The sequence below is a fragment of the Labeo rohita genome, chromosome 10, assembly GCF_022985175.1.
Source record: "Labeo rohita strain BAU-BD-2019 chromosome 10, IGBB_LRoh.1.0, whole genome shotgun sequence".
Lineage (NCBI taxonomy): Eukaryota > Metazoa > Chordata > Actinopteri > Cypriniformes > Cyprinidae > Labeo > Labeo rohita.
In genome coordinates, this window is record NC_066878.1 from 12,738,596 (window position 1) to 12,766,364 (window position 27,769).

Genomic DNA, 27,769 nt, shown 5'->3' on the forward strand with positions numbered 1-27,769 from the left:
TACAGGGGTTCTTTGTATGGCAGTGGTGCTATATAGCACCTCAACAACCCCAAAGAACTGCTGAAGAACCAAATTTTTGGTGTGTGTAGCAGCCATGCTGCGTCCTCCACTTTCAAGAGCTCAGAACCAACCCACAAAAGTGGAAACTGCATCATGCAAACTGCATTCAGCACAGATTTTGTTACACAATTGCGCTGTTACCTGATTTGCGCAACTTGTTTAGTTTTAACAATACGTCTCGGGCGGTACAATAACAAACAGAGCGTGCAAACAAGTGCCGCTATCAGTGGCCACAATTAATTCTCAGTGAATTGCCTGCAGTTGTTTGGAGTGATCCGATAGGGAAAACAGCAAGACAAATTTTCGTATGCAGCTGAACTGTACTGTACTTAAGGGGGAAAAGAAAAATATGGGAGAAAGAGAAAGAAGGAGACAGTATAATGGGAGATTTGCCTGCAGGGGATTGTCATGATCCACAGCATTGGTTACAACCCTTGTCCAAGTAAGAAATGACTGTTTACACTATGTGTGTGTGCACGTCACCCTACATGATATGATTGCGGCAAAGTGGCTTTAGGCACATATGTATGGGTTTATACGGGTGTCTGCGCCGTGTTGCAGATGTGTATTTCGAAGGTTTGCCAGCTGTTGTGCACTGTGGGGAGGTGGACGGTGTCACAGCTCTGAAACCACCACACACAACACGGCTGCGGCCAAACACATCAATATAACTGATATCTGATCTGCCCTGGGCTTGGGTTCAAAACATTCCACTGACTAGACAAATACAAACACATTTGATCCTGTCACATTGTATGAATACACACACTCACACACACACTCACTCAGAAGCTGCATGAATGCAGTATTCTGGATTTTGCTTTTCTGAACATCTGCATGGTTGTGAAACTATGTTTGTTAGTGAACAGCATGAGTTTATTGTTCAACGCTGAGGTGAAATAAAGCTGATCCGCAGCTATCATAACATTCAAATTTTAACATTCACTTCTTTTTTTCCAGAGGCTGCTCCAGATTTGCTCTCAGTCATGCATTAACATTGTTTTAGAAGTTTCTCTTAAAATCCCTGTCCCTTTTAGGCAAAGTCAGTTCACTCGGCGGCCATCTTGATAACAGCCCCAGGCACCTATTCTCTAGTAGCTGTACAGTGTAGAAAGACCGAAATCTGCTAAACGGCTTGTAAAGATTATGTTTCAATAACAAACAATAAAATCTGACAACAGCACAATCATAAAAATAGCCTATTTAGCATTAAAGGGGGCATCGGATGCAAAACTCACTTTTACATGTTGGCAGTATGTGTACACAACCACCCTATAATGATAAAAATCCACCCAGTGGTATTTTTTTTTATCTTTGTAAGTAATATCCCCTTTTTCAAATCAAGCTATTCTCAGCTTCTTGTCCAAGGCTGCTCCCACGATAGTTGATTGACAAGACCGTCTTACCTTAGACCCACCCTGACTGGGAAGACAGGAATGTCTCCGATTGAGCAGTTGAGGTGTTTTGTTGTTGGATGTAATAATGAACATAGCAGTCGTCATTTACTCACGACATCTGAGCCGCTGAAGATGCAGAGGATTAATGTTACTTTTGTTTTAGAAGGAAATGCGCCCGACGATCTACATAAACGCGTCTGTGTTCGCACAAATCATTCTTGATCCAGCTTCACCTACAGCAAAAGTGAGTCTAAGGGTTTTTTATGCATATTTGCAAATCACCTTTCTTAAAAATGTGCTAGTTAGCAAGTTTTGTGGCTAAATACAGCTAAAGTAAACAGGACGGCTCGTCACCCCACAGAAGAGAGGGGCGGGTTGAGCAGAGCTCATTAGCATTTAAAGGCAAATGCAACAGAACGGCTCTCTCTACAAAGGTTTGATTTTGGCAAGGTAAAAAGGGCTTTTTACAATACCACTGAGACATTTTAACCAAAATCTGTTATAGACTTCTCATTAAGACTCTTAAGAATCACATCAACTTTCTGGAAAATGGGCATGAGCCCTTTAAAAGCTAAAAATGACTATTTTCAGGCTGGTCCAGCTAATATGTGTGCTAATGCATTCTAGAGTAACTGGTAATTGTCTCATTTATATAAAAGACAGGATTTCAATTGTTATAACCACAATCATAAAAGTTACAACTTCTATTAATTTCTATACAAGAATCCATATTCATTTTAATAATGTCACTGGAAAAAAATAAAAATAGAAGCAAATAAGACATCTGTATCATCAGCAGTGATTATGTTTTCATGCCATTTTAGATCTTATTTTGACATACCAAAGTGGTTATATCTAAGTGTATCAGTTGTTTACTATTTTAAAATTAGTCTTCCCGTTAACGGCTTTATATTGTTAATTCAGACTGATTTGCGAACACGTAACATGCACAAACACAGGAGGCTAGATTTATCACATGAACCAATCACAGCCAATCATTACCAGTTATATCCAATCATACCGTGACTTTCCCCTATTCATCCTCAATTACCTTTCCACCAAACTCACTGCACGCATTAGGGGGTCTGGCGAGAGAAAAGCGGACTCCCGCTGTAACTTTACTTGCTGGTGTCGCTGTTGGACAAAGTTATATTTTCTAAAATTAGCATTGTTTTTATTAACTACAAATTTTTTCACGTCAAATATTTTGAGGAGACACTGCCTCCTCAGAGGAAACACCCCTGCCGTACAGTAGTCACATAAAACTAATAAGAATGTGAGTGGAATATATTGATTTTAGCTATACGACAGTTTGGTTTTAGAATAGTTAGATGCATTAAAATCTGTTTAATAGTCAAATTCCTATTTGTCTATTATAATAACTGGTGCAGGGTCTAAAATGAACTTTTACCCCATCTATCAATGTGGGTGCATTAATAACATTTATCCATCAGTAATATTATATTTTCAAAATGTAATGTTTTGCATCATTTTTAAAAAAAATAAAAAACTGTTCCTTTGACAAGTGAATTATTTTAGCTTTCATTTGGATACTGATATGACTGTGTACATCAATTTATTTTAAATTACTGAGTGCACCTTCAAAGAGATCTAATTTGCAATTTGTCCATCTTTCCTGGATTGTTTTTTAAATTGAAACCTGATCTCTAACTGTAGATACAACAGATTTCTTGCCATTATATCAGAAATGCCTTCTCTATAAAATTGCTGTGATTCTGACATTCATTGGGATATAATTTCAAGATATTTGGTACAATACTGAGTGTATTTTTTGAAAAACCCTGCATTAGAATGGAGCATGGCCAGTGCGTGTATGCTTGCGTGTCACGGCCGGGTCATCAATCACCAGCATCATTGATTGAATATTGATCAGCGCGGGCCATAATTCAGCATCTCTATCACACGCAACCTTCCCAGCAGACCCACAGTGGCAGAAACCTCTCCTTTCAAACAAACAATAGAGCAAATCTTATATATTTGTGCCAATTAGAGGAGAATGAGAAGACAATAGGAGCGTATGCATCTTATGTACACACTCTCTCCCTTGCTGCCTCTCTGTTTCTTTCTCTCCATTTCTCGTTCCCCTGCAGAAGAATCCTGATCCAATTTTCACCCGATCAAGGGCTGCTAGGATGGCAGAAATAGCAGCATTTGTTTGAGGTTTGTTCTTGCAACGAAAGCTATTGACACCATAGTTCTTCTGCAGTGTCGACCTACTGGTTATTTATTTATTTACCTTCACCAACATCATGACACCCCAAATGCAACATTCTCCCAACCTGCAGTTGATTCGCTAAGCGAATCTACATTTATATAATGCTTTCAAGCTTCAACTGACTATTGAACTGTTACCATTCTTTTTTTATAGCTGCGCACCTTATTGATTGTATTAAAGGGATTTTTTATTTGGCGCGCAGCCTTGAATGAAGAGAAGTGAGCGTTACGCTTCAATCTGCTTGACGAAACATGTCTGGGTGAAATCAAATTTCCCCCGACGTGACCGAGAAAAGGCCCCACCTCTGTTTTTGAAGCACAGTTCCACGTCACGTTTTTTCAGAGTCAAATGACACATGCCTGTAGGAAATACTAGCGGTTGTATGGCGGGGAATGAATAGTGTTACATTTTTTTGGTGAATTTACTATAGGTTTGTGCTTTGGTTCTGTGTAAATGAGATGTCACATTGCAAGCTCCTTAAACGCCGGCTTTGTCGTGACACTCAGTCTTGTTTTCTGCCGGCTGCACATTAGAATCAACACACATAATGTGACTTCTGTGCAGTCTTTGCAGGGTAAAGAGAAAAAAAAAAAAGAAAAATGCAATCTGGTATGCAAACACATTTAATGAAGAAAATATATGATTGCTTTTGGTTAGAATTTGAATGTGCAATGTGCAGAAAAGATTAAAGATTTGTAATAAAATGACTAAAAAAACTCTTAACTTAAAGTGAAAATCACCCCATGATTTACTCACACCTCAAGCCATCCTTGATATATATGTCTTCTTTCAGACGAACACAATCTAAGTTATATTAAAAAATGTCCTGGCTCTTCCAAGCTTCATAATAACAGTGAATGGGGTTTAAGACAATGTTGGATGGATGAAGTCCAATAAAAGTGCATAAATCCATCATAAAAAGTACTCCACACTGCTCCGGAGGGTTAATAAAGGCCTTCTGCAGTGAATCGATGCATTTTTGTAGGAAAAATATCCATATTTAAAACTTTATAACCCGTAATCTCTAGCCTGCGCTAGAGATTGAATTTTTTTTTTTACAAAAATGCATTGATTTGCCTCAGAAAGCCTTTATTAACCTCCTGGAGCCATGTGGGGTACTTTTAAGGATGGATGGACGCACTTTATTGGACTTCAAAATCTCAACACCCATTCACTGCCATTATAAAGCTTGGAAGAGCCAAGACATTTTTTAATATAACTTCGATTGTATTTGTCTGAAAGAAGAAAGTCATGTACATCTTGAGGGTGAGTAAATCATGAGTTAAATTTCAATTTTTAGGTGAACTATTCTTTTTAAACTCACTCAACAAATTTGCATGAAGTCTGTACATTAAGAGATCTGAGCTGAAATTGCAGAAATGGGAAGAGACGGATAAAAATAGACTGACAAACCAAACATTTCCCTCATCTGGTGCTAAACAAAGTAAACAGAGTGAGCAAATAAACAGCACTATCAGCAGCCGCAAATAACTGTATGAGAATTCCTCCCGAAATATTTAGGAATATCAATATGATGCGGCCTAGCAAGCATTGCAATAAAAGTGAAACAATATTGCCTGTTAAACTGGACGTAGCATAGAATTAGCATTTCCAATTAAGCTTTAATCACATAAACTGACTAAACTAATTGTGGCTGATTTGTTTAATTAGTTCAATTTCAAATTCATAGAGAGCGATCACTTTTATGTTCTAATACAAGAGAAGATCAGAGGTGAGAAGACGCTTGTCATTGTAATGTATGACTATCTATCTATCTGTCTATGCAATGCATATTGCCAGTTTAGAATTAGAAATGAATGCTTAGTGAATATTTCGAAATAATATACTAAATTGTAGTAATTACAATATTTTTAGTAGAATGCTAAATTTGATATATCATGCATTCTAATTTTTAAAACACAATTTCAATCTTTGTGGGTTCTTCAAAAAGTTTGAAAATGCCTGAGAAACAGAGAGCGAATGAGTGAGAGGAAGAGATAGATGAGATAATTACAGTTCCTTCTAATCGTTTGGCAGTAAACTACACTCGCATCCCCACCAACATGTCCAAAAGTCCTACACTAAACACCCACCAAATGTTAAACTGAAACGGAGTGAAAGCGCCAAGTCCAGATCCATTAAATCCCTCCCAAACCTGTGAATGATTCTCAGCGCAGTGACTGTGTAGGAATCCCCGTCAGTGAGTGTGTGCTGGACGATTTTCTGATAAGACTCACTAGCAACGCAGCAGCGCTTGGCACCCATAAACATGGGAAGCAATGAGTGTGGAGAGCGTGTACACCTCCACAACACTGTCAGATGCATTAATCACTTACTGTGGAGGAACTGTTTTCTGGGTTGCTGTGAACAAGAGGGTTTGGGTGTTTTTTTGAGTTTTGTAGACCCATCTTAACACTGCAAAGGCAGTTGAAGTCACATCGGAAGAATTTACGCTCTTTGAATGAGGTCATTTGTTTGCATCTGTACTGCAGATCCACTGCATTGCTGTCTGTAAAAAAAAAACACTGGAACTATATGCACATAAAACACATTCATAGATTCCCTTGTGTGTACATGTAATTCATCTTCTTAATTATGAAAAAATATCTTCTCTTGTTTTGTGGCCCAGATTTGCTTATTATGTCTTATTAGGGAAAATCTATTTCTGTTCACAGAAGCTGATTCTTTGAACTTGCGTGTAAATAACACATGGACTTTTGGATGTTTCCAAGTTTAATGTGTGAAAATTCTCTTAGATTCAGATTACTCACTAATTACATATCTCATTCATTCTTGTTTATGGTTTTCACATGTGCATCTACATCTGAAAGCTGATAGGAAAGAAATGGCACAAACTTGATATTTTAATGTCACTATTTCTTCTCCTAGACAGTAACCAGATTAAATAAGGAGCAAATGGAGACTTCAAAAATCAAATACGTTACTCATACTTAAATGAGCAAAATGTAGCACTCAGTTGTGTTGAGAATTGAGCAATAATAACTAAGCTCCATTTTTCTTCAGTATGCTCTCCGTGCCAACAAAAGCAAGCAAACATGTTGCCTGATTTAGATATACTTGACAATCTGCAACACTTTATTTTGACAATCTGTCCACTTTCCAAAAGTTCTGTCATGAAACTCTAGATGGTGCAGTCTGGTTCTAACTCAATCTGATATAATCACACGATTATTCACATGGCACAGCTAATTGGTTGCTTTCACACCAGCAGCCAATGAGCTTGCTGCACAACATTCAAATACTTGGCTAGAGTTTGCCTCCACCTTCCCCAACTCCACCTGTATAGATCTGCTATGAGGCGATGTCATGTATACTATATATGGAGGTTATTTTCCACGTTACATGTGCAGCAGAAGTTTTTCCTACATGCTCAGCAAGGTTGGAAATTAACAAGGGCTTGTGGGAAAAATGCCACCAAAATGAACAAAAAAGCCCCATAAATTTAAAGTGATCATGAACTGAGAAACCAAAATTCCCTTGATCTTTCTCATTGTACTATAAAAACATCCTGTAAGTTTCAGAACTCAAAACTTTGTCGTTAGTCTTATTTTACCGCAGATTCATTTACAATTACCCTAAGCGTTAGCGATGCAATGCTCTTTCCCTAATCTCAGGGAACAAAGGTTACGCTAGTAGCTGGAGCGACACAATTCGATGTGGGATTTTCTAAAAGATTGAAACAAAAAGATGATGCTGTGCAAATTTTGCCCTTTAAAGGGATAGTTCACCCAAAAATTAAAATTAGCCCATTATTTACTCCAGGCATGCTGGGTGTATATGACTTGGTGTATGGTGTATATGACGAATCTAATCTGTATTATATTAAAAATTATACTGGCACTTCCAAGCTTTAGAATGGCATAGAGGGGTGTTTCACTTCGTCAGTCCAAAACAAGTCCAACAAAGTGCATCCATCCATAATAAAAAGTACCTCACGTGGCTCCAGGGGCTAAATAAAGGTCTCTATAAAGAAATATCCATATTTAACTGGTGATACATGAAAGTAGCACCGGGCAGATGACGTAGGACGTCGGCAATGCTAATGCGCCACTCAGAAGTGATGAACACGGAAGCCCAGGGGAGAGACCAAAACAAAACAATGGTCGCAAAAGCACGAAATGAGGATTGTAAAGAAGAATGTCGGAGGATTTCGATATAAACCAAGAGAAGACTGGTTTTCCTTTGCTAAAGTAAGGAAACTTTGCTTCTTTTGCTTCTGTAAACAAACGTTGGTTTGTGTGAGACTCACCAGTGTATGTGCAATGCCAACGTCTTACGTCATCCGCCCAGAGATATTTTTCTTATAAAAATGCATTGATTCACTACAAGACACCCCCCACCCCCCAAAAAAGAAAAAGTATTATTCTCAGCCACATCATTTGAGCTGCTCGAAGACTGAAATTCTAGAGTCGCTCCTGCAATGGATGCATCATCCAACTGCAATCTACAGCACTTAGTGAATGTATATCTACAAATTAAGGAAGACTGATTTACTGACTCACTGTAATGGACAGGCACATTAACACACTCAAAGAGTACACAGAGTTGCTAAAACGCAAAAGTGCTATTAGCATTAGAAGACCTCCTGTGTATATGGTTTCATCATTGAAGAGCTTTCATCTCTCAAACAAACACGCATTGCCTGCCACACTCCCATGACTATGACAACCCATTTCAAGAGCTGGCACAGTGAGACATTACCCAGCAGTCTCTGCACAACCCATTTACAAACTGCAGTGAGGCCCATTTATCAGAGACTTTAGCACATGCTCAGATTGTTGCCTGTGCAGTTTCGGTAACAATCACTGACTGGAGCATGTTAAATATCTCCTGCGCTTGCAGGAGTTCTTGCTCTTCTTGGCTCTGGCAGCTACCGTTTTGTATGCATGTAATCTAACTTAAACCCCAAAAGTGATCACAAGCAACATATTAGCTTCTTTTAAGGGAGAACAAAAAGAGAAGGATCCTAAGGTAATCCGGAGGTCGGGTTATAAAGAAATTGTCTTTTTTTGCAGTGTAATGGTTGCAAATGAGATTGAATCCTCTGTTTTATGTCCCATAATCTCTCTGTACCCCATACCACTACAATAAGCTCTGGAAAAGGACAGAATCATTCAAGATGAATGCAGGTGATTAGTCCCCCAGTTAACAGAACTGGGCTAAAGAGGATGAACATGCTATGTTTTTTTGGGTGGGTGAGTGAGAATCAACATGAATGAAACAAATGTACCACAGATTAACCTGGCTTCCGAAACTTACCGTCCTCTGTGGGAACGTAGACGTTGAGGTAAAGGCAGTCCTCGCTCTGGTTCTGTACATAAGCCGCGGCAGCATCCAGGTTATCGGTGAACCATACGGGAAGCATGATCTCTGGCAGCACCCCGTGGATGTTCTGCGGGCACACTGGTGCAAACTGGGTAGCGTTACGGATCTCCTGCCAGGAGCCTGGTGCCTCCGGGGGCTGGAAGCGCCTCTCGCCTACTGGCGGGGTGGCATAGGGGACGCCCAAGTACTGCTCGACCGGACCCAGAATCTCATTGTTCAGCTCCTTGCGTACGCCCCGAAGCTTCCCATAGCCTGTGGTGACCATAGGGTACTTGGCGGCGGTGAGGTCTGCCCGCTGGCAGGAGGACAGCGCAAGGCGCAGTGCCAAGCCTAGCAGCCACACCAGGCAAGTGTCAGATATGCGACGCGGGCAGGAGCGGGCTGTCTCCCGCCGCGATCGTGCCACGCCCACCGATGACATGCTTCGGCTGGGGTGAGCGGCGCCCCAGCGATGGGTGATGGATATGAAACAGACAAGAAGAGTGAAGAGTTTCGGGATCCCCGGTGACTCCGAAGTTAACGGCTTTGCGGAAGCGAGGGTGTGCGTTTCCTCACTGGATCGCAGAAGAGGCCTGCTGACACTGAGTGGTGAAGAACTTCATCCTGATGTTAGTGCAACATGCGCTTCTATTGCGATTTGCTCATTAGTTTCCTACAGGGAGAAAGAGACAGAGGCAGAAAGACAGATATCATTAACTGCTGACAGTAAAACATGCATAGCAACACACTACCAAACACAATAAAAGGTAATTACAGTATTGCCTGAGGTTTAAAAATCATATCAACCATAAACATGTGAAACATGAATCTAATTAAATATCATTTGTTCCAGTGTATATAATCTTTCTCTTAATGTTTGTTTAATATCTTGCTTGGAATATCTCCTTCTCTTTCTGGAGTATTCTCTAAGGCGCATAATTACAGATGCGTATCTGGACCATGGGCCGTTCTCTCCAGCGTGTTGTCACATCGTCTAGAGGTGCGCCACAGCGACACAAATTCACGCTCGGGTACCGGGGGGTGTGAAACACTGAGTGTGCTGCTTAATTGACTCCCTCGGAGGAGATGACAGCACCAAGTGTGTTCATTTTAGGTTCCCCCCGACATGCCGTTGCTCTAGATTCTTGGTTCCTGCCTCCCCTTCGTTCCACTTGACTTAGCCGTGCTAGTTTCAATCTCGGTAGAGTAGATGGGGGCATTTGGGCGTAATAACTGTCTGCTGCTGACAGTCTATGACACAATCACCCCCTTCCCCCCACTAAGCTAAAGACATACATCTACAGGCGGGAATTAACCATATGACATAATGATCTACGAGGAATGCAAGGGGAAGCGTTTACGGCCATTTTGGCACAAAAAGACGTTATGAGTGGGGACTGGGTGTACAGAGACAGACCAATTTAAAATCATTCTATAATGAGACACTTAATTCTGGAGTCATACAGGGTAACAGGAATCAGTGATTCAAAAACGATGATGTCATACGCAATTGGTCCTGGAAACTTCCAGAATGACTAATCTACAGTGGACAGCATGTATCTGTGCTTAAAAATATGTGCACACTAGAGGCATCCAAGATGCCAAGTGATGCTATTTTAGCATTATTTACTGTACGGTGCCTTGCGAAAGTATTCATACCCCTTCATTTTATTTTATGTTGCTGCCTTATGTTTTAAATTACTTTTTTCAACATCCATCTACACTCCATACACCATAATGACAAAGCAAAAACAGAATTGTCACAACTTTATTAATTTATTAAAAAAATAAAAATAAATAAATAAGTACATTTCATAAGTATTCATACCCTTAACTCAGTGCTTTGCTGAAGCACCTTTACAGCCTTTTTGGGTATGATGCGACAAGATTTGCACATCAACATTTGGCAATTATCTGCTATTCTTCACCTCACCTCTTCACCTCTCAAGCTCTGTAAGCTTTGATGGGGTCTGGCAGACATTTTTAGGTTTCTCCAGAAATGTTTGATTGGGTTCATCCCAATCAAATCCCAGGCTGTGGCTGAGCCACTCAAGGACATTCACAGAGTTACCTATAAGCCACTCTTGCTGTGAGCTTAGGGTCATTGTCCTGTTGGAAGGTGAACATTCCACCCACTCCGAGAATGCTCTGTACTGTGTTTTCATTAAGCCTACCTCAGTATTTTGGTGCATTGAGCTTTTCTTCTACTATGGTGAAATCTTCAGTCTCTGCCACTGAAAAACAGCCCCACAGCATGAGGCTGATACCAGCACACTTTACTTTCGGGATAGTACTCTGCAGATGATGAGCAGTGCTTGGTTTTTCCCCATCTGCATATGTGATCATGGAGCTCAACTAGAGTGACCATCAGGTTCTTGGTCACCACTCTAGCCAAGGCCCTTCTCCATAAATTGCTCAGTTTGGCCAGGAGACCAGCTCTAGGAAGAGCTGTGGTTGTTTCAAACTTCTTCCATTTAGAGTAATGGAGACTACATGCTTCTGTGAACCTTCAATGCAGCAGAATTTTTTTCTGAACTCTTCCCCAGATGTGTGGTTTGATGCAATCCTGTCTCTGAGCTTTACAGGCAGTTTTTTTTTTTTTTTTTACCTCTGCGCTTGGTTTTTGCTCTGATATGCATTTTCAGCTGTGAAATCTATTATTAAGACGCTTGTGCCTTTTTCTAAATCATAACCATTCAATTGAATTTGCCACAGGTTAACTTCACTCGAAGTGTAGTAACATCTACAAGCAATATGAATACTTCTGAGCTAAATTTCAACTGTCCCAGATAAGGGTATGAATACTTATGCAACGGAATCATTTAGGTTATTTTTTAATAAATTTGCAAAGATGTTAAAAACCTGTTTCATTCTTTGCCGTTATAGTGTATGGAGTATAGATTGATGTGGGAAAAAAGTAATTTAAAGCAGTTTAACATAAGGCAGCAGCTTAAAATGTGAAAGTACATGAAGGGGTATAAATACTTTTGCAAAGCAGCACAACTCAACTTGCGTAATAGCCCGATGTCACTCTGCAAAGACTTCTCTATCGGCTTATTACATGTCTGTTTACATTTTAACACTAAAACCTGAGGAAAACCCAAAAATTTCAAAGTGGTTTCTGAATTTTGCAAAAATCTGTGGAATAAAAACAAGATATCTGCAAGTTTTTCAAAGAGACTGTCAGATGGGGTTTAAGGACCAGAAAAAATATTTGACTGCCAACAGACACAAGTCAAAAAAAACTTTGAAAAGATGTAGGCTGACTTCTCCACAGCAGAATGCCAATGTGTGTGGGAGTTGTGAGAGTAGTTTGGACACCATGAGGGCTGTAGAACCGCTTTAAAGTGACAACCGTTGTCCCAGGATCTACATCGACAAAATCAAGAATGAAGTAAACGTCTCCTCACAGGCCCTGAGCAAACTGCTCCGATCTGCTGATCAAAGCCTGGAGACTTTATAGAGAAGTAAATGTATGCTAAAGTAAATGTGTGCATAGCCGCAAAGAACACACGGCCAATCTGAACAGCTGAGGAAAAACATGTACGTTTGCACAGGCAAAACAGAAACCGTCTTACTGAAACATCTGGGCAGCATCCTCGAAGGAGCTGGAAGATTCTACAAAGAAATCAAGAGTCGAGAGCGAAGACGAAACCATCCAGCGTATGCTGTTCTTCAAGCACTCTGCATCTCCATGGCAACCAAAGCACAGCTAATCATCCAAAAAGCACCAAACCTGGACACAAAACACCTGGAGTGGAAAATCACCAACTGCAGGAGAACCCGACTAAGGTTGAAGGAAGAGGAATATGAGAAAAACACTGAACTTGATGCAGGACCAGAGCTTCTCATGACCTCATGTCACAATCGAAACAAAACGATTTCAATGACAGAGTAACAGCATCTGATAACCTCAGATTTAGGATAAGAGACAGATTTTAGCTCTGCTTTAAGAAAGTTGTGGCTAAATGCAGACATTTGACATCAACAACCCCAAAGTCAGTGAATAACACATTAGCAGGAAATAAATGCATTTATATAAGAAGTATGTACTGTTAGTAGTCACTTAACAGACTCCAAGAAATGTACAGTTAAGATGCCGCCAAGCTGCTCTACTATTAGTTGTTAGCAGTTGTAGCAGTTTGTACTGTCTCCACTTCTGTTGGTAGTCACTTCTATTGGCACATAATTACAGTGCACAGCATAAATGAGTACACCCCCTCTAAAACTTAGAAGACATGTTAGGGTTCTTTGGAGATATAATGTTCCAACAAGCCAGCTTGATCAATTACCAAAGAAAAATGTCAAAATTATTTAGGATTTTCTTATCAAAGTGATAAAATGTGTTGGAAAAATGAGTACACCCTCCTGAAAGTTACTAAATACAACTAAAAAATTTTTTTTTTTGATCAACAGGTAAGTATATTGAACCAAAACTTTTAAAGACAAGTAATTCCCTGAAAATTAAGTGTTATATAGTCTACTGAATCATACTCATACTACACACTCCATTTAAAAGGCTCATTTTCCCACATCCTGCAGAAGTGACCTGCATGGTTCTTGTCACCAGTAGAATAATCTACTGTAGCCAAAGCACAATAAACTCGTTTAACCTCTTCCAAGGCCCATATTTACAAAATATAGACTTCTGGGAATCCATACTCTGCTCTCAAGAGACCAAGTCTCGGATCCAAAAGCATCCAAAATGTTCTGGTGTTGCTAGAGGAGGAGTACAGTGAGAAAGTAAAGCTCGTATGCAGGGATTTATGAGTGCTGAAGGTGTGAGGGAGTTATAAATTCACACACCACTGTGTGATGTAATACAAAAACTTAAAACAGAAGATACTACCCTCTCCTCATTCCCTTCATTGTTGTTTTTTTTTAACGTCAGTGAAGATATTCATTCTCCCAAGGTGAAAATCCTTCAGTGGACATGTATTTCACTTAGTCTTAACACTCTTGAGCAGCTGTGGGGGATTCTGTAGAGCATCACTCCCCATTAAAGACAAGGGCATTTTAGGAGCTTGTCCTCCAGGAGTTAAACAGGACAGGTGTGGCATTTTGTCTTGAACTTGTACATTCAGTGCCAAGAAGGGTCAGAGCAGTATACTTAAAGTTCTGGAGGACATCCTATAGAACATTATACATTTGCTGAATTAAATCTAGGGTGTACTCATTTCTGCAATCCTTCCTTTAAACAAAATTGGCTAATTTATTTATTTTATAGAAAATATTGGCATATATTTTTGGTTTTTATTAAGTATATATTTAATACATTTCAACTGTGCCATCTTTCTATGAATTATATTAGTGATCATTAAGAAAATATATCTTTTCATCATTTATTCAGAGGGGGTGTACTCATCTATACTGTGCACTGTACATTTTGTTAATCTTTGTTGCAAAATATCTGCTGTGACTAATATCAACTCAAATGGCTCTCAAATTGAAAGACATCCAATCCAATCCCTCACGAGCAAACTTGGGTTAAAGGTTCTGGGTTAAAATTCTGTCATCGTTTACCTACCCAAATTTCATTATGACTCTATTTCTTCTGTGGAACACACAAAATGATATTTTGAAACTTCAAAGCACAAGAAACCTGACCAAACATCAGATGAGATCATCTCTGAAAGGTACATGTGAGGAACTTGCAGTATTTGTGCGTAGATGGGTGTGTTGGAACACCAAAATATCCTAAGCTATCAATATTTATGAGACACAATTAAGGCCAAAGATTCACCCTCGCCTGGTGGGGCTGCAATTGAACTTCATAAATATGCAGTTTTTAGTTGACCCCCCACCTTCAAATACACAGGCAAACAAACACGCGTATAACCTGCTGAGGCGCTGTTACATCACCGCCAGCGTGTGGTAATAAATCAAGAGCGTATGAAGACAGCAAGAAAAAGACAGCATGCTCTCTCAGCTCCCCAGGTAAAAGGTTTCCGAGCTCATCAAGATCAGGTCCTTGTTATGATATACGCTCAGTAAGCTGGTGAAAATGTCTCCCAGTCATGTGATCAAGATCTCTGACAGGACAAAATGCGCCCTTCAGATATTAAATGGTATGTCAAATTGTGCAACTGACATGACATGTCAGAAAGTGACAGCAGTGTGACATTTGATATACTTAAACTATGATTTAAAAAACAAAACATAAAATATATATATATTTTTTACCCAATTCTTTTATTATTACTGTTATTTTTATCACGCAGTTTTAGTAGGCTTAGGTTTATAATCATTTTATTATATCAGTCTCTTCATCTCTTTGTGGAGCTTTGCATATAGTTTGCACTGGAATGTTTAAACTAATATATATATATAATACTATATATTATTAGGCATTTTATAATATATTATTTATTCATGATATATTGTATAATATTGTATATTGTGTAATTCTTATACAGTATATTAATTTCAGTTTTTTATTATTATTGTTTTACTGGATTTTTTTAATAAAATAAAATACAATAAAATAAACATTTAATAAAAAATAAAATAAAATAAAAATAATAAAATTTCCAGTACAAACAGTGAACAACCCCACATAGTAATATTCTATAACAGTATATTACATTATGGGGCCCCCTCATTTGCTGGGTTTTGCACACAGTTTTACTGGAATTTTTAATAAAATAAAATAAAATAAAATAAAATAAACATTTAATAAAAAAATAAAACAAGATGAAATAAAATAAAATAAAATTAAATTAAATATAAAATAAACATTTTAATAAACAGTATCTATATTCTATAACAGTATATCATATTATGGGGCCCCCTCATTTGCTTGGTTTTGCACACAGCTTTACTGGAATTTTTAATAAAACAAAATAAAATAAAATAAAATAAAATAAACATTTAATAAAAAATAAAACAAGATGAAAAAATACATAAAATAAAGATTTGAATAAACAGTATCTATATTCTATAACAGTATATTATATTATGGGGCCCCCTCATTTGTTTGGTTCTGCACACAGTTTTACTGGAAAATAAAATAAAATAAAATAAAATAAAATAAAATAAAATAAAATAAAATAAAATAAAATAAAATAAAATAAAATAAAATAAAATAAACATTTAATAAAAAATAAACTAAACATTAAAATAAAACAAACATTTAATAAAAATAAAACAATATGAAATAAATAAAATAAAATTAAATAAAATTAAATAAACATTTGAATAAACTGTATCTATATTCTATAACAGTATATTATATTATGGGGCCCCCTCATTTGCTGGGTTTTTCCACACAGTACTACTGAAATTTTTAATAAAATAAAATAAAGATTTAAAATAAAGATTTAAAATAAAACAAAATAATTCCCAGTACAAACAGTGAAGAACTCCACATAGTATCTATATTCTCTAACAGTATATTATACTATGGGGCCCCTCATTTTAGGTTCATTTAAGCAAGAAATACATTAATTTTTAAACAATAGTTGAGTTAAATAAAATGACGCATTTCTCCATATTTCACCCAGTGCTGGGTTGTTTTTAACCGAGCATTTTTAGAGTGTGCCAAAGAGTGATGCTAAAGATTTTTTTCGATTACCGCAAATGATATTCAGAGCCAAACTCTCTAAATGAGAAGCCTGCAATTGAGCCGTCGTTACAGTAGCATCTAAATGTTTTGATGTTTCATTGATTGTTGTCTATTCTTGGAAAACAGCAAAGACTAAAACACTCGATCGATTGGTGAGGACATGCACATATTTCACTTCCAGTAAGGACACCAGGGAACTTCCTAATGCTGTGGGGGCCGCATGCAATCGGTGATCTAGAACACACAGTTACACAAACACTGTTTCTCTGAGGGAAAGCTTTATTGATAAAACTGGATATGGTCAGTTCATAAATCACTCACAGACAATTTCTTGCGAATGTGTGTTTGCGTATGTGAAATGGCCTAGCTGTGAGTAAGAAGCCCACGCGAAGCCCTTGTTGATTAGCTGCGTGTGGGCTAGGTTAGGCCCTCAGGGGCAGCAGTAAGTCTGTGCGTAAAACAACGTACGCCCCTCTTTTGCTTCTCGTTGACAGATGCCTACTAGTTTGAAACATTTGTGTGTGTGTGTGTGTGTGTGTTTGGAGGAAATGTAGTCCTACCGGACCTGCCAATAAAGCACTCAATGCTAAAAGGGCATGCAAAGGGACCTCAATCGTGTTTGTGAGCTGAAATAACACACCACACATTCTCCGTCCACTACAGTAAGTGACTCTGACACACACTTTCCGTTCTGCTCGGGTCTTTATGCTTGATGCGTTCAGCAGCGGGTTTGGGCTCAGATCCATTTTAGTTCAGCAGATTCAGGAGATTAATGCAACTCTTGAGGTGAGTTCGATAAAAACCTGCGAGGGCACGTTCAGATGATTTGAATTGCAAGCAGAATTTTAGCATTTGCTCAGTCGATATGAAAGTGACCCTGAACTGGCTCAAAGGGCAAAGTCACTAATCCAAGGCAATGAGATATAGAGATTCATCCATCTCTCTCTCCAAAATAATTCTTCTCTCACGACATCATAATGCTCTTGTAGTGCTCTTTGCCAGGTATTAAACTTCAGGATGAAACTCGTTCTTGCTAAGGCTAAAAGTACTACTTTAAGAACAACTTCTTGTCTGTATATATATATATATTTACACAACAGTTCTTTCTGGTCCTCAAATCTGATTGGCTGATAAGAGTGCAATATTAGAGTGATATCAGAACTCCAACAGCCGTTTCAGAGTTTGTAATTGCGTTTTATCTGCCAATTCTGAGAAAAAAGTCACAATTGAGAGATAAAACGCAATTCTGATGAAAAGTCATAATTGTGAGTTTTATCTCGCAATTGTAACTTTTTTCAGAATTGCGAGTTTCTGTCTCACAATTTAATTTGCAATATAAATTGCAATATATAAACTCACAATTGTGACTTCTTTTTTATTAGAATTGCATGTTTTATCTGTTTTTTTTTCTCAGAATTGCTAACTTTATAACATGCAATTGCGAGTTAAGTCAGAAGTGTGAGATATAAACTCGCAATTGCAAGAAAGAAGTCAGAATTTCGACATACAAACTTGCAGCTGAGAGAAAAGTCAGAATTACGAGTTTTTATCTCACAGTTGTGAGTTTATATCACGCAATTCTGAAAAAAAAAAAAAAAAACATAACTGTGAGATAAAAAGTCACAATAACCTTTTTTATTTTTTATTCAGTGGCGGAAATGGGCTTCCATACAACAGAATTACTAATACTCCCACTAAATTTAAAAATAAAACAGAAAATCTAAAAATAAAAACTAATTAAAAATACTAAACAAACTGTAATAATATCTAAATAATATTTAGTTAATTAATTAATTAATTAATTTATTTATTTATTAAATATAAGATCTCATTAATGTGAAATACCAAATCAAATACCTTACGTAAATGATTTTTTTTTTCCGTTTTGCTTTATTAACATCATATTGACAAGTCAAGGAAATACATCTGAATGACAAGGAAATACATCTGAATTATGAATGACTGCACTCATTTGGCCTACAGTTTATGATGAATAATGATGTTTGAAATGTGCTTTTACAATAGTTCCATTAATGAATAAAATATACATGAATTAATAAAATAAATACAGTAAATTAAAAGCAATAACTTTTCATTATTTTTTTTACCCAACAGATGTAAATGAATGACAAATCTCCAATAACATATAGACACAACTTCACCATTCAAGATAAAAACATTCACCAGTGGCAAATAAATTAGATCACTTTACCTCAGCCAGACACCACTCATAGTTTCACGTCAAAAACTATTTACATGATGTGCTTTCTATAATATAATCACCAAGCTTTTATCTTTTCAATCCTTTATCAAAACATTATCCATTTACCAGCTGTAAAATCCAAACTAGGTCCGACCTCTGTCATCCACAAACAGCCTCGGATAACAACTGCTGTCTCAGTCTTCACAATTTAGCACCGCTTCACTACATGATCCTGTAACGGCTCCAACCTTCTCCATCAGTCTAAAGTCGTTACTATCACCTCCAGGTGTGACCGCCTGCCCTGAGCCATCAGCCGCTGCTGTACATCATCTACAATCTCCTGCCGAGGATCTGGCGCCGCCTAAACCAAACAATACCCTGGAGGGAACAGCACGATTCTGACAACTGCAGGGGGACAGTCAAGTGCCAATTAGTGACATGGAGTGAATATGGAAAGCGCTTTTTTAGCAACATGTAGATTTCTTAATAGTTAAAGGCTCCATTAGCTATTATGACACAAATCAGTCAGACAGCACATCTCATTAAAAACATTCATCATGAACTAAACAAGTCAATAGGAATTACTAATATTTTTCAGTTCAGGGTCGCTCATTAGAACAGAAAGCGGGGTGTCATTGTAAAGTCCGGTTCATTTCCATGAAATGGCTGAAAGAAATTATTCTTTTCATTTAACTGAGTCAGCAGTCAAGGCATTCCTAGAACTCTCCAAGCTGAAGTTATGTGTAGTTTAATATAAAAGAAGAAACAAAAAACTAACCATTTCTTTGAATAAATTACAGGTAGTTGACTCATAATGTCATCAATATCAATATTTTTGCCTTTACTAGTTCATTTGAAATGGTCCTGCAATGTGTGACTAAAAAACATTGAAAAATTACTAAAAAATCAACTTCCTAAAAGTATTTCAGGTCAACTTTGATTTAAAAGGTTGATCCTGATGATCCATTCGTGCTTTTTGTATAATAAAAAGGGGAAATTCTATCAGTTAATTTAATTTTTAACTTGTTTACTTAGTGTTTTTACTGTTTGATCCAATAAATCACATTAAAAATACAAGTGTAACTGTAGAGTTGTGCACATAAAGAACGTCCTGTCGGGTGGGGTGTCTAAGAAAAACTTCTAATCCAAAAAACTCTTTTTTTGGTTGCGGGACAGTATCTCAGTTTTGTCTGTCATCTCTTCGAACATGATTTTGTGTGGCAGCAGTAGCTACAAACCGCATTGTCTTCTTTCTTCCAGTTAATGATATGTGACAACCAGTGTTAAGATGCAATACCGCCACCTACTATGTCCAATTTACAATAACTTTCATTAATAAATCATTAACAAACTTTATGCTTAATGGATCATTAGTTGACACATTTTCAAATAGCTAGAAATTTGAGATAATGTGCTTGTTAATGTTTACTAATAAACTTATTAAACCTTACCTAATGATTAACAGATCATTGCTTCATGTAAATTAAAACGCTTACAAATGTCATCAAACTTGCTTAAATTCATTAAAAATCTACAAATTTAACTGATGTTATACAATGAATAAACACTTTTGCTGCTACTGGGGAGTGATATGGGTAAGGTTAGGGGACAGTTTTGGTGGTATGGGTAGGTTTAAAGGAGAAGTCCACTTCCAGAACAACAATTCACAAATAGTTTACTCACCACTATGTCATTCAAAATGTTCATGTCTTTCTGTCTTTAGTTGTGAAGAAAATATGTTTTTTGAGGAAAGCATTTCAGGATTTTTCTCCATATAATGGACTTGATTGGTGCCCCGATTTTGAACTTCCAAAATGTAGTTTAAATGCAGCTTCAAAAGGCTCTAAACGATCCCAGCCGAGGAATAAGGGTCTTATCTAGCGTAACGATTGGTCATTTTCTTTGGAAAATAAAAATTTGTATACTTTTTAAGCACAAAATCTCATGTAACAGGCTCTGGGATGCGCATCCACAATGGTACGTACTATTGAATCACTTTGAAAGGTCACGCGGAACGTAGGTGGAACTACAGACCCAGTGTTTACAAAGCGAACACGCAAAAGACTAAGAAAGTGCAAGTAAGTCAAACGCTGTTTACAAAAGAAAGGTACAACGATGTCGGACGATTCTAAAGTTGTAGGGGAAAATACGTTTTTCGCCATACTTTACCTTTTTGAGCCGGAGTACACAGACGATGAACTGATTCGTAGTAGTGATGGGAAGTTCATCAAGATCAAGATCATTTTACCAACTCAGACCTTTGAGTCTCGTTCAGCAAAATGAACTAAACTTTTTTCGAGTCATTTCGTTCATTTTAGCAAAATATAATTCAAATGTTATGTGTTACTTCCCTAACACATCTACTGCTTACACAAACGCTGATCACACTACAAACAAGACAAAACTATAATGCTATAAGAAACAGAAAAGATTAATTAATTGTTTACTTGGGTCTTTAGTCTATGATTAGCTCACCTCACCTCTTATCTGTCAAGTTCTCAGGTTTGATTCGTTCGTTCATAACGCGACAGCCTCATAAGATGAACGAACGACTCAAAACCTAATAGGATGTTGCGCATGCGTGACTGAACGAATCACTCCCCGAGACGACTCGCTCTTCCAGAGTCACATTAAAGATTCATTCAAAATGAACGAATCGTTAAAGAACGACCCATCACTAATTTGTAGCATCGTGGACGCGCATCCCAGAGCCAGTGCTACACAAGCTTTTGTGCTTAAAAAGTATACAAATTTTTATTTTTCAAAAAAAAAATGGCAGATCGTTTCACTAGATAAGATCCTTCTTCCTCAGCTGGGATTGTTTGGAGCCCTTAGAAGCTGCATTTAAACTACATTTTGGAAGTTCAAAATCGAGGCACCAATCAAGTCCATTATATGAAGAAAAATCCTGAAATATTTTCCTCAAAAAACATAATTTCTTTACGACTGAAGACAGAAAGACATGCACATCTTGGATAACAAGGGGGTGAGTAAATTATTTGTAAATTGTTCTTCTGGAAGTGGAGCTCTCCTTTAAGGGTTGGTTAAGGGGTCAACAGTGTACAGGGGTCAAGCTATATGGGAACACGGTTAAATCTGTTTAGATTACATTGTTTCGAAAATAGAATATTTCTTGAAAAGCTGACTTGTTTTCTCCTGTTGATGTACGATTTAAATATACACAACAGTATACTAATATAAGTTCTGAGGCAATAAAAACATGTTTTGTATCCAAATTACAATGTTTTATTTTTTGATGAAATAATACTCTAAATAAGAAACTAAATCTGCCAGCAGGTGGCGGTGAATGTCTTTACGAGTCATTCACTCAGTTGATTTATTCAAACGGCTGATTCATTCAGGAATGAAGTAAATGGCTCTCTTTATGAATGGGCTTTTGAATCATTGGTTCACACAATTGGTTCAAAATGTGGATTCATTCAGAAACTAAACACTGTTGTTTTTCTCAGTAACGCACAACAATTCTGCTATGTCTTCTAAGGTAATATGTTCTCTGTAAAACTGAACAAAAACACATAATATTGTGTTTAAAATATAACAGTATCAACTTCTTATTTACTGAACTGTTGTATACAATCACATTTAAGCTTGTGATAGATCGGGACAAAATCAGCACTCTTGTCATATTGTTCTTGCTGCCTATGTAATATTGTATGATATGTGATATATATAAATATAAGACAAAACACATACAGGGACATTTTTTGCACCAATATCTTTCATTTTAGGGCATAACTGCATTATATTTGTCAACAGTTAACTATTTGAAATATAAGATGACGTACAGATCTGGGGGCGGGGCCAGCGTGTTTGAGCGATTTGAGCGCACTAATTGAGCGATTAAATGAACGGATATGGATTTTGGTAAATTGTACTTTTTCTTTTAACACACCTTCGGATGTTCATTCATTTTTATTTTGTGCTGAAACTGGTATTAAAGCGGTGGAGATGATCAATTCATGTGCGCTTTTGCGCTACAGCAATCTGTCATTCCACATTAAACCATGCCAAAATGTAATTTATTGTTTGAATTGGAACTCTAAGACTTTGTTGCATACAAAAAGCAACAAAGAACAAAGCTTATTGCGATTAATTGGATGGGAGGTGTGCTACAATGTTCTATTCATTTACTGAAAACAGGCTGGACTAATCGATTCTTGAGATTTAAAAATGTATATTGTTTTGTTGAGAAATCAATATTTTTTACCCAGCTCTATTTATTGGTAAACATTAACATGCACATTATCACATATTTCTAGCTATGTGAATGTATATTAGCTAATAATCTGTTAAGCATTATATTGTTTGTTAATGATTTATCAATGGAAGATATTATAAAATTACTGGATTGTTAATCAGTGTTGGGTTATGTACTATGTTATGCATTAATAAGATTTCACAGTTTGCGTCACTACCTATGTTGTGCCCTGAACATGTAACCCACCTCAGACACACTGACCTAAACGTCACACTCATTCAAAGTGAATAATGAGGAGCCTTGAGCTAGAGTACTAAAGGGCTGAGATGAAGTCTCTAATAAAGACATGAAGCTCTCATGGCCTGTACATTAGTAGCCAATAACACAGCCTGGCTCCTGTCTGGCAGAGCGGGGGTCTAAACGCCCTTAAGCGCAGCATTGACCACACATGCGATCTCAAGCACATATGGATCGTTCCGGAGCATTTTTTAATAATGAGCCATTCCTCTCGCATGAATGTGATATCTGGCATTAATTCATCTGTGCTGGGAATCTCGGCGTGAACGGCGCTGAGCTGGGCCAGGTCCATCTGTGCACACGGTGCCCACAGCCTTGTCTAACTTTGTGTCAGCACCGAGTGCCCACAGCACCTTCTGTCCTGCTGTCACAGCAGAGAGGAGGGTTGTTTGATGGAGTAACGGCCCTCTGGACAGACGCGGGGGTGCGTTCAGCCGGACGAATGGTCAGAGCCAAGTGTGAAAAGGCACATTGGAGCGGTGGCATTTGAACAAATGGGCCACCACGAGACCCTGACGTCCCGCCACTGGCGCTGTAGACATGACTTCTGGCCAGGCTGTCAGACTCAGCCGGTGCACCAGGGTATGTCGGCGGTTAACTAAGCATAGAACACACTAGAAGACACATGGGATTATTTGTGCAACGTTAGCTGTCATGTCAACATGGGAAAAATAACTCTGTGTTCAGAAAAAGCATCCAAACATATGTCCAAACATAATCCAGCACAATTCTAAAGCAAACCGAATGCACATACAAATGACACTGCTAACAGCAATGTTGGCGAGAAGTTAACTAAAGGTTACACTGCACAAACAGATGCCGACAAATCACCAAATGACGGTATGTCACTTTTCAGGTTACAACCCGACAAACGCCAACTGAACATGTTTAATCAAAAAAATATTTACAAACCAACATCAACGTCAGTGCAGTTTAAATTAGCCTGAAAAGTATCACTGCTACTAACTTAGCAGTAGCTCAGCTGTCTAAGACAAAAAAACATGTGTCCTCAGTTTGGCAAATTTTCATAAGTGTAATCCAGTCATTTCAATAGCAATCCACACAATTGGGAATTTCGCGGAAGGGTGAAAGATTTCCCCACACAGGACGCAAGTCCATGTGAACTGGAAGTTGCTACCGACTTTACTTGAGTATTGTGACATTTAGGACCCTATTTTACCTATCTAAGTGCATGGTGTAAAGCGTACGGTGTAGGTGCACTTAGTGCATGTCCGATTCCACTTTTGCTAGTTTAACGACAGGAAAAACGGTCAGTGCGCCCAGTCCATGCTTTAAAAGGGTTCTCCCAATTATCTTAATGAGTAATGGGTGTGTTTTGGACATAACCAAGGGCGTAAATTTCATTTAACATCAACTGTAAAAAATAAAAAACACAATTTGTCAAGTCATCTTAAAATAATTTGTTACCCTGCTGCCTTAAAATTTTAAGTTCAGTCAACTAAAATAAGTTTAGTCAACTTGAAATGTTAAGTTGGATGACGTAACAACTTAGATATTTGTGTTTGCTAAACTTAAAAGATGGGTAAGTAACCCAGCTGCCTTAACATGTTAAGTTGATTCAACTCAAATATCTAAGTGGTCATTTAGTATAATTTAACATTTCAAGTTGAATAAACTTTTTTCAGTTGACTGAAATTAAAATTTTAAGGCAGCCAGGTTACAAATTATTTTAAGTTGACTCAACAAATTGTTTTTTACAGTGTAGGGGGGACAATAAACATAATTTCTCAAGAGTGATTTTTGAAGGGGACACAAATATGAGTTTGGTTCGTAAGTTCACCACGCAGTCATATAATTACTGAATTATTTTGCGTCCTCCACATAGTATTTTAGGTTTGGTCTGGGGCTGAGGATGTCTCGTTTAGATATTCAACTGCAGCAAGCCCACTGATCTGCCACTTAATATCATCCTGAGCAAAACCCAACACATTGGTACGTCTACAATATTACACCGTGTTTCAGCGACAAGCAATTTGGGTGTCCACACCACACGCGATGCGACAGTTATCACAGCCATTGAGAAGAGCAGAAGTGCACTGCAATCCCAACGAAATTGGCAAGTTTATGATCTAATTCATCAATATTAAACCTTTTAAATATAATTAAATTTACATACTGAGTGACTGATACTGTCTTTGTTATGGAATACACTTGTTGGTTCACTTTGAGTTCACGGTTTTAATGTACACCTTTGCTTTCATTTATTTTCAAGATCTGAGGTAAACTTTCTGTTGTTGCTTTCAGTATGGCTATAAAGGCCACACAAAATGATATTCAAACTCACATTAGACACATTCAACTTTGAATAAAGCACATAATCCGTACCTGAGATTATCACTGTCATTGGTTTTTATGTTGTTGTTTCAGCTGCGACGGCGCGCAGAAACCGTTTCTAAAATAGAAATTTCGTGTGTCGCCGTCGTGGCTAGTTAGGACAAAAACTCTGATTAACATGGAAAAGATACCTTTTATCGCGTGTCGCTGCGTCGCGTGTAGTTAGGACACGGTGTTAGCCTAATATCAGTTCACACGCAGGCCTTTCACCGTGTTAGTTGTGTTGGGTGACAAGCTACGGTAATAAACAAGCTAAGCTTGGTGACCTTATAATTGCTCATAGAAAAATAGATGGGATCATTTTTGTCATGACTAATTTATGAATGACCCAGCATCATCTGTATTAAAGAAAAATAATCACTTCACCCGATGTTTAAAGTGAATAAAATAGCCTTAACAGCCTACAGTAAGTTACTTACACATAACTACTGAAGAACTTTGCTCTCTCCCTACTTCGCTATTCGCCTAATTCGCTATTTACATGGTGGAATTCAAAAGCGCAAAGACTGAACGCTTCTCCAGAGAGAAAACACATCTGTTCATGCACAAGGAAATAGCTAGACTGATTCTGATACATTTAGGGATGGAACAATGACTGGTTTGACGATAAATCATAATAAAATTCCCCAAGGTTAGTATTACCGTTTCATATTTTAATTATCATTAAAACCATATTCGATTACTGCAATTTGAACAGCTCAGGATAGATGAATACTATCCAACATAAAGCACAGTTTCAAGCAACAGTTTCAAGTGTGCACAGCACGCAGAGTAGTTTTGTTTTGTGTGAAAACATGAGGAGAGTTTTTAAAAGGGTGCTAAGGGAATTATTCGGATGAATATTATATGAATGTATCATACTGTCTTCAGAAAAGATTTGTTGGCATTTTGTTAATAAAAAAATAATAAAATGTTCTCAATCGCAATGCTGCTTTATCCATGGAGGTCTGGTCAAAAAACAAACTGAATTGCTTTTTCCTATAGGTGTATATTATTAACGCACTCTTTAATTAACAAAAAAAAAAAAAAAAAAAAAAAAAACTGTGCTATTGACTTTAGACCAGGTTTCAGTTGGTCAATAGCATACTCTATTTCAGTTGCCTCAAAATAGCAACATAATTTCGGACCAGCACGCCCATGGGCGCACAAATGCGCACAAATGCATTTGCAATTTAAACAATGTGGTGCTGGATGTGAAAATAATACTGGTAACTTGCGTCGCGTATTCTAATAGCTTCATAAAATTAACGTTGAACCATTGATGTCACATGGACTATTTTAACTATGTCCTTACTAGCTTTCTGAGCCTTGAACGTATCAGTTGCGTTGCTGCCTATGGAGGATCAGAGTAATTAATGAGAGTAATTAATGACAGAATTTTCATTTTTGGGTGAACTATCCCTTTAAGTGAAATGGAATATAAAATGAGGCAAAAATAGATGGCAAGACTTGATTTTAGTTTTTAGTTCACAGCAGATTGATGGTTGGAGGGAAGTGGTTTTGGATGTTTTGCCCAAATAGTCAAACTGATGAAGGACCAACTTTCCAGACAGGAAGCAATTTTTCAGATTTGACTAAAGGTTACAAAGACATTTTTTAATGTGGATTTGCTTGCAAAGATAAATTGTTCACTACGAAACTAGTAATGTGCTAACAATACAAATTGTTTTGACCACCCAGATACCACTGTGTCCCAGTAAAATATTACTGACAAATCCTCATGTGTCAATGGAATTAATATATGAGAAAAACTTTCTCTGATAATATTTCAGTAAATTGTGTGTTTTCTATCAGCTATTTGGAATTAGAGCTATCAATGCCAGATTACTGATAAGACAAACAAAAAGACCACTGGATGAGGTGGATATTTATCTATAATCCATTGTAGACAGCAAAACTTACAAACCTCTTCTATCATTTAGCAACAAAATAGGTCTTTATTGCAGCTTGTGAATGATGCAAGGAAAGACGATTTATATCCATTTACTTCTGGAAAAAAAGAAGAAGATATACGAGCACACTTTTTGATGTGCCCTAGCACTCATAAAAGGCTATAATCACCCCCAGTGGAGACTTTAATAACCTACTTATTGTAGCACAACTACACTACAAG

At 37.5% G+C, this 27,769-nt stretch overlaps 1 protein-coding gene across 1 annotated transcript in view; it reads right to left on the reverse strand.

Annotated features, from left to right (window-relative positions):
* The window catches only part of nlgn2b (neuroligin 2b), a 103,823-nt gene that overhangs the window by 57,435 nt on the left and 18,619 nt on the right, over window positions 1–27,769 (reverse strand). The window contains exon 3 of the mRNA XM_051121840.1: window positions 8,974–9,691. Coding sequence (XP_050977797.1) covers window positions 8,974–9,460 — 487 coding nt within the window. The 5' untranslated portion in view covers window positions 9,461–9,691. The remainder of the gene's footprint in view (window positions 1–8,973; window positions 9,692–27,769) is intronic.